Raw genomic sequence first — 9146 nt, 5'->3', positions numbered from 1 at the left:
TATATTTAATTATTATACTTTTATGACACGATATTGCAGCCAGACCCACATCCAAGGCTATTGGATCTAATGTTACAGGCAGACTCACTTAAACTTGAGTCATGTAAGTTTAATATTATTATTAATATTTTAAATATTACTCTTGGGTCAAGCGTTGTAATTAGACTCAAGGCTTTAGGGTATATCTTTGCAGAAAGACCTAACACTCTTAGATCTTAGCCTTTTTTTATATTTTTTATGTAAGAAAAAAAATTAACCAGTGGGTATGCCTTTATTTTTTTTCCTTTTCTTTTTCTTTTTAAGCCTTTTATTGTGGACTGCACAGTGCAGTCCATAATAAAAAAGTTGATGCCTTAGTTTTTTTCTGGTTTTTTTTTTAATTATTTTTTTAATTTACTTTTTTAATATTAAATTTTTTCTATTTAATTATCAGATTTTTATAACACAGATCCCGGATTTGACAGGTTAGCCTAGTTGATTCTGGGGTAACCCATCAATTTTTTTTTTCTATTTAGTTATCAAACTTTCACAACACAAATCCAATGTTTGACTGGTTAACCTGATTTGAAAAGTTAACTCAATTAATTCAGATTTTTTTTCTTTTTCTTCATTAGTTATTTTCTTCATGTTGGTTTTTTTTCTATATTTTTTTTTACTTAATCTATTTAATCATCATACTTTTATGATACGGCCTTGCAGCCAGACCCACATCCAAGGTTATTGGACTTGGTATTACAGTTAAACCCACTTAAACTTGGGTCATGCAAGTTTAATATTATTATTAATATTATAAATATTACTCTTAGGTCAGACGTTGTAGTCAAACCTAAAACTTTAAGTATAGTTTTGTAAAAAAACATAATACTTTTAAATTTTAATTTTTTTATATATATTTTTTATATAAAAAAATTAATCCATAATATCATACAGGTCATTTAACTAATATCAACTAAAACTAGATTGAGAATGATTTTGATATAATATATAAAAGTGCTTTTCTTAAATCACAATAACGTTTAAACTAGAAAAAGAAAAAAGAAAAAAAGAATTACGATGGCTGATAAAATAGTTACATATGATAAGTCTAGCATGATGCGTAAGGCTACGAAAGGGGCGGGGGAATTGATGAACTAAAGGACAAGAACTGAATGAAGTTTTCGGGAAGTGCTTTCGTTCGGCGTTTTATTTGAGACTCCACCTTTTGTCATGAATTTGGCATTTGAGCTGAGTTTGGTTTTCATCGGAAGGTTCCTCCTTTCACTTCTTCAAATCAAATCTAAAATAGTATTCTTTTGTAATAGTGTATAACGTGACAAAATATAATCAATCAATCAATTCAATTCAACAATAGGATATGCATTTAGAATCACCAAATTTTGGATCAAGTGCTTTACTTAATTTAATCTTTACATGGCTATAAATCTATTAATTTGAAATTGATTCTAATTTTTATCAAAGTTTATTACTTTCCAAAAAATTAAAAAAAATTCAAGATGTGATTTTATTTTAATACTAAAATGATAATATATTGAATCAATATAAATTTTATAGTTTAATTTATTAAATTTATAATCTGGTTTATAAACTATACTGAATTTAAAAACTTTATTTTTTAATTATTTTCACTTGATTATATAATAAAAATAGAAAAAAATAATTTATAAAGATTATTTTATAGCTTATTTTCACTTTATTTATTTAAAATTAAATATCAAGATATTTGTTTAAAATTATAATAATTTTATAAAAAATTAATTAAAATAATTTATAAAAATTAATTCAAAACCAATATATAATATTTATTGAAGAAAGAAAGAAAATATAAAAATGAATATAAAAAGAAAAAATTAAAAAATAAATCACCTCTTCCGTGAAGGATGGCACCTAAGCGATATCTTTGAGTTCTTTCCAGCATAATATGAAGGCAATCTTTTTCATTTTACGAAGGTGGTGGAATTCGGGTCAGTTTATAGCTAGAAACACTTTCTATCCGTATTATCTTTCATCAATACTTGTATTTTAACTTTGAGAACGACACCCTCTCACAATTTGAATTGTTAGCTACTCACACAAGTTAAGTGTTTTATATTTTATTATAATTATTTTTTAAAATAATTTTATTTAAAAATATATTAAAATAATATTTTTTTTATTTTTTAAAATTTACTTTTGATACCAGCACATTAAAATAATATAAAAACACTAAAAATAATTTTTTCAAAAAACGTTGTGTCGAACTACTTTATTTTTTATTTTAAAAATTTATTTTTTGATGATATCAATATATAAAAATGATAAAAAAATAATTTAAATATAAAAAACTTCTAAAATATAATTGAATTGCCAAGAACCTTCTAGTAAATTTCTTAAACTTGTCAAATCATATGATAAATTTACACCTTTAATAGGGTTTTTTTTTTTGTAAAAATAACATAGTAAATATAAGAATTTAGCAGAATAGTACCGTTTCAAAAAATATTGTTAAATAAAATAGTTTGATATTGTTGTGCCTTAGAATCACAACATTTAGTAAATATTGTTATTAAGAAGTGAGACAGTTTAAGATGTAATGCTTTCAAAGTATAATATTAATTAAAATTTAAATATAATTTAGATCAAAGAGCAAACAAGTTAGACGGTTTCTTTTTTTAAAACCAAACATCCTTCCTCACAATCTTTCTAGAAAATTCACCAAGTCTTTCTATTTTGCTCTTAAAATAGTCAAAAATCAAACTCATTTCTAATTTCTAAGCATCTTCAATATGTTTTTGGTTTAAAATCAATCGTTTTTTTTTGCTATTGCTGTCTTAGTCACAATCCCATCTTTTTTTCTAGTTCTATAAGTAAGGTAAATAAATTTATGTTTTGGTTGGACAATCCCATCTTTTTTTCTAGTTCTATAAATAAGGTAAATATATTACATTGTAATAAATTTATGTTTTGGTTGATTGACATAAAATAATTGTTTAAATTAAATTTAGAGTTTGTTGAATTAATATAAAATTAGTTAAGAATATCATTATTTAAAATTGATTTGATATGATTGAATGTTAAAATAAGTTAAATTAATTATGAAATAATATTTACAATTAATTATGTGTTAGGTTTAGTTGATAATAAGTCGTCAAATTAAGAATTTTATATTTATTAATGGAATTAGTTAATAATATAATGACCTATGCCTGATGATTTAATGCAATAAAGTATAAATGTAATATTTACATGATAAATTATGTTTCATTAAATTATTTTATAAGTTCACAAATTTGATATTTTATTTGAATTATATTATTTTATTATGAATTTGAGTTGATTTATAAATTTAGGTTTGATTTAATTTACTTGAGTTTGAAAATACCAATTAAATTTTTTTTCATAAATATATTTAATTATTAATAAATTTGCTTTAGCGTTAAATTTTGAAAATTTAATTATTTTTTAAAGAAAATTTGTTAATTAATGTCAGGATAATATAATTTAGTTATAATCACACATAATTAACCAACATCTAATATCATATTTCTCAATAGTAATATTATTATAATATTACATTTTTTAAATTATTATATTTTCAAACTATGATATTTTACCAAAAAAATTTTAACCTGTGTTACTTCACTGTTTCTTTTTATTTTATGTACTAATTACTCAATTTATTCCTCTACAGTGTGAACAGAATCTAGAAAGTTAAAGAATAGACAATGACTCTAAGAATAAATACATATGAATGTTGAATTTACATCTCTGACAATGCAAACAGGACCTTGAAAGTTGGAAGAATAGACAATGACTGTAAGAATAAATAAATAAAAGGCCCTGAAAAACCTCAAAATTCCATGCGTAGCGATGCCTTGCCCCGCTCTAATGTTTTGAAAATTGTGGTTTCACATATTCATGTCAAAGGTGCATTTAGATTAGCAAATATTAATTTAATATTTTTTAAAACGATTTTATATTTTTTTATAGCTATACTAAAATAATTTAATGTCATCTTTTATTTAATTTTATTAATAAAAAAATAAAAAAAATTTATACTTATAACTGTTTAATCATAAATGTTTTGAAATAATCATTTTAACTAAAAAATTTAAATTATTAAAAAAAAATTAATATATAATTTATATTATTTTTCTTAATAACCTATCAAAGTTTTTTTTAGTTTAAATTAAATTTTAAATAATACTCATCATTTATGAATCAAAACAACTGATTTATTAATATCATTTTATTCTCAATATTAATCCATTTAAATGTCAATAGAATTACTTAACTTAGGTTAATTAATAATAATGATAATTATCAATAAAAATAATTAGTTGTGATTAAATTAAAACTCAATAAGATTTTGTAGTCAATTTAAATTTCAATACTTAACTTAGTAAGTTAAGTAATAATTATAAATAAGATTTTGGGAACAAAATAACGTTAAAAAATAAATTATTTTGATAACTAAAAAGTTTTGAAAAAAATAAAATTACAAAGAGCTGATTTAAAAATATACAAATATTAAGAAGAAAAACATATAAAATAATTTTTTTTATCTAGTTCATCATTAATATATGAGGAAATAATTTTTTTTAGAAAAAGTAAAGGTAAAATTCAGGGTCATTCTTATTTAATAGTAAACTGATTAAAAAAAATAGATAAATATTAATAACAAATAACATATAAAATATTTTTTTTATTTATAAATCATTAACATGAAATATTTTTGTTAAGGAAAGGAAAAGATGAGAAGTGAGTCATATTTATTTTATACATTATTAATTTTAATGACATAATTAAAGATTAAAAAAAACCTTATATATTGAAAAAACAAATTAATGTGCTATTATCTTAAAAAGTTCTGGGTCTTTATTAGTTTTTAAAATTTTTTTGGAAAATATTATTTAAAAAATCCAAAATCATCTAAAAATATATTTTTTAAAAAATTAATACAATGCTTTCTGAAATTCTGATGTATTTTAAAAAGTACTTTCTAATGGAGAGCAGATACAAGAAATGATGATATTCTTGGTGTATAAACACCCACTGAATGACGTTAACACCCCTGAAACCATTCCTAGTGGCGCCAGCATGCTTTTCCACGTGTCACACTCCAATTCCTTTTTCTCTGATTAAAAATAAAAAGGAATGAAATTATGAAAGTGGAAGAGAGAGAAGAAAGGACCGGTAGTTTTAGCTATCTCTCTAAGTTTATCCTCCGTCTTAAAAGAAGAGAAACCAGCCATCTTGAAACGCAGACATTAACAGTGGACTTCTTGTTGTAACTAACAGAATCATGCCTGTAGAAGAAAACCAACAACTTTTATTGCAAGAAGAAGAAGAAGATAGAGCTTATGATTCTGATGAGAAAGTGCTCATAATTGGGGTTGATTCTGACACTGAAAGCGGTGGCTCAACGGTGTTGCCACCGTTTTCATGGAAAAAGTTATGGTTATTTACTGGTCCTGGGTTTTTAATGTCCATTGCGTTTTTGGATCCTGGAAATTTGGAAGGGGATCTTCAGGCTGGTGCAATCGCAGGCTACTCTTTGCTTTGGCTTCTTTTATGGGCTACTGCTATGGGGTTGTTGGTGCAGTTGCTTTCAGCGAGGCTTGGAGTGGCTACAGGAAGGCATTTAGCTGAGCTGTGTAGAGAAGAGTATCCAACCTGGGCTTCAATGGTTTTGTGGATTATGGCTGAGTTGGCTTTGATTGGTGCTGATATACAAGAGGTTATTGGAAGTGCTATTGCTATTAAGATCTTGAGTAATGGGTTTTTTCCTTTGTGGGCTGGTGTTACTATTACTGCTTGTGATTGGTAATTCCTTGTTTTGAATACCCTTTTGTTTGGATTGGTTGGTTTTGGCTCTTTTTTCGTGTTGTTTTGGGTTTAAGCTGATGGTGTTTCGAGGGGATTTTGTTTATCAAGCGGACGTTTGATTCTAATTCTTTTTGGATCATTTGGTTTTTGAATATAAGATTTTTTCCATTTTTAAGATTGTAAGGCTTTATTCTATTGTGTTGTCTTTTAGTAATTGTTTCTCGGTTTTCGGATTTTTGTCTGTTGAATTTTTTTGGGCCTTTTAATTTGAAGGCTTCAACTTTTCAAGTACTTTATCTGTGATTTTTCATGAATTATGTTGTTGTTGGAGGCTAAGTAAATCAGGTAAGCTATCAGTAAATTAAAAGGATAAGTAATTAATCAATTACTGTTGTCGCCCGGAGTTGGATATATGTAATTACTGCACAGAAGCCATAAATTATTGATCTTTTGTTTGTGTCCTGGAAACTGGATAGACTTTCCCTCCTGTTTTCAGTTCTGTAGCAATCAAACAGAGTATACGTTAATTTTCTTGTAGAAAAGTATAGTTCATTGTGGTGATGCTATTCATTTCTTGTGTCAATACAGCTTCATCTTCCTATTTCTAGAGAACTACGGTGTGAGAAAATTGGAGGCTGTATTTGCGGTACTTATTGGAATAATGGCAGTTACATTTGGATGGATGTTTGGAGATGCAAAACCCAGTGCCTCCGAACTTTTTCTGGGTTAGTAATGTCTTGGTTAACTTAAGATTTCAATTTAAGATTCCAATTTGCTTGGTTTCTTTCCATTTGTGCGACTGTAATGCTTCCTTGTATCTTGTAGAGAGTTAATTGGATTCTTTGTTGGTGTAGGTATCTTAATTCCAAAACTTAGCTCCAGAACAATACAACAAGCTGTTGGAGTTGTGGGTTGCATTATCATGCCTCACAATGTGTTCTTGCATTCTGCTCTTGTACAGTCAAGGGAGATCGACCACAGTAAGAAAGACCGGGTTCAAGAAGCTCTCAGATACTACTCCATAGAGTCAACCACTGCCCTTGTAATATCGTTCCTAATCAATTTGTTTGTGACAACTGTTTTTGCTAAAGGTTTCTACGGGACAGAACTGGCCAATAGTATTGGCCTTGTAAATGCAGGGCAATATCTTCAAGACAAATACGGGGGTGGATTTTTCCCAATTTTATACATCTGGGGTATTGGATTATTAGCAGCTGGCCAAAGCAGCACCATTACTGGCACTTATGCAGGACAGTTTATCATGGGAGGTTTCCTGAACTTGAGGTTAAAGAAATGGCTAAGGGCATTGATCACTCGAAGCTGTGCTATCATCCCAACTATGATTGTTGCACTTGTTTTTGATACCTCAGAAGACTCACTAGATGTTCTGAATGAATGGCTAAATGTGCTTCAGTCAATACAGATTCCTTTTGCACTCATCCCTCTTCTCTGCTTAGTATCCAAGGAGCAAATCATGGGCACTTTCAAAATCGGCCCCATTCTTAAGGTATGTTGACTAGTCTGTTATTCTGCGGTATTTGTCTTGAAGCTCAAGATAGCCCTTTAAATTGGTGTCAGTTGACTAAATCAAGGAACCAATTGCCTTTTTCAATTTTTTGGAATCTCAATATAACCAAATCTCTCAACTTGTGTGGTTCTTCAATATTCCAATGCATCATAAAGTCAAAATCATGTGACATTTTGTTAATGTGTAAACATGTCTGAAATTATGCATGTGATGGATGAATCTTGGGTAAAAAATTTAATTATTACAAGATTTTTACATGTAGCTGATCTAGCTTTATTGTAAGTGAAAAGATGCATATAGTCATGGATGAAGGTGTTAAAGTGACACCTCTCTGAGGGAAACTAGTTTCATGCATGCCTAGAACTGAGAATCATATGGGTGATTGGATTAATTTTTGTCATTTGCTAATGAGGGTATTCTGTATCCGGGACCTTTTGTCCCAAACATCATCTAGATGCATGCAACTCACATGAAGTGTGGCATCAACCATGTTAATGCAGTGACATGTATTAGTGATCGTTTCTTGTTGACTATATCATGAAATGGTTTGTTCATGGGGATCTGTTTAAGGATGCTGAGAATGAAAAAATTTGGGACTGTGCCTTCATTTATGCCAGACACTTGTGAATCATATGCTGCTGTTAAGTTGCTGTTCTTGTTACTGGGGGGTCTGTTTTATGTAACCTATTTATTATTACAAGGAAGTGATGCATTGATCGAACCTTCTTTTGCCCTTTGCAGATGGTATCTTGGCTTGTGGCTGCCCTGGTGATAGTAATCAATGGTTACCTTTTGCTTGACTTTTTCGTAAATGAAGTGACCGGAGTAGCGTTTACCACTGTAGTATGCGGTTTTACAGGTGCATACGTTGTGTTTATAATTTATCTCATTTCTAGGGGCGTTACATGTTTCTCCTGGTGCTGTCCATCAAAACAGATAGAAGTAGAGTGATGAAACTTTGACAGCAAGATATTTTAAGCATGCAGTTTCAGTTGCCAGCAATATATCAGATGGCGGTCAAATTTGATTTGCAGAGGAATAACTTCAGCTGTTTATGCATAGAGTTATTTCTTGAGCATCTTTCCAGGCTTGCCTGTGTACAAAATGTACTTAAAGCCGCTTATTGTGTTTCAGTGCTGTGGGAAAAAAAAAAAGAAAACAAAAACACAGAAACAAAGAAAAGAATTGTTTCTGCATTATAGGTCTTGCCCATTATTTCTGTTCGATACAGAGGACTTGAAACACATGGATGCAAACAGAGAACGCTCTCTAAACTTAACGCGGGGGATACCCTTTCATAGGTGTTTCCCTGTAATTCAATTTGTAGTCGAACCAGATCAGCTTAAAAATACCTAGTAATTGTTAACTCTAAAAAACAAAATAGTCATGGCTCGACAAAATCGTAACTTGTGTTGTCACCTCCGAGCATATTTTCGAAAATTAAAAAAAAAATGATTTTTTGATGCAATTTGGTCAGTTTCTTGCTATTTTATAATTTTGGATTATTTTGTTTCTATTGATAATCTTTTTTAAAATCAAAATATTGAAATTGAAATTGAAAATAAAATAAATAATGAGGGGAATATCATCAAGAAGGAGGGAAGACAAAATAAACATGAAGTATCGGCCCACTTTCCAAGTAACTACAAGGTAAAAGGATAAGAAATAAAAATTAAATAAAGAGAAAGAAAAGAAAAGAGTAAAATATAGTAGAAGAGAAGATAAGAAGGAATAAAAAACAAGGAGGTATGAATAAAGCTTGATCCAAAACATTAAGAAGGCGGCGAAGAAAAATTTAAAAAGAAACAAGAAA

General features: G+C 28.4%; 1 protein-coding gene across 1 annotated transcript; it reads left to right on the top strand.

Annotated features, from left to right (window-relative positions):
* The first annotated feature begins 5152 nt into the window (after positions 1–5152).
* On the top strand, positions 5153–8529 carry LOC105113910 (metal transporter Nramp3-like). The gene is made up of 4 exons (XM_011010271.1): positions 5153–5802; positions 6394–6530; positions 6660–7312; positions 8075–8529. The coding sequence occupies exons 1-4, from the start codon at positions 5282–5284 to the stop codon at positions 8282–8284; spliced, it is 1521 nt and encodes a 506-aa protein (XP_011008573.1). The 5' UTR covers positions 5153–5281; the 3' UTR covers positions 8285–8529.
* Positions 8530–9146: the final 617 nt, after the last annotated feature.

The sequence above is a fragment of the Populus euphratica genome, unplaced genomic scaffold (assembly GCF_000495115.2).
Source record: "Populus euphratica unplaced genomic scaffold, PopEup_1.0 scaffold465.1, whole genome shotgun sequence".
NCBI classification, from domain to species: Eukaryota; Viridiplantae; Streptophyta; class Magnoliopsida; order Malpighiales; family Salicaceae; genus Populus; species Populus euphratica.
Note: the sequence above shows the minus strand (reverse complement) of the source record. Positions and strands in the feature narration are given on the sequence as shown.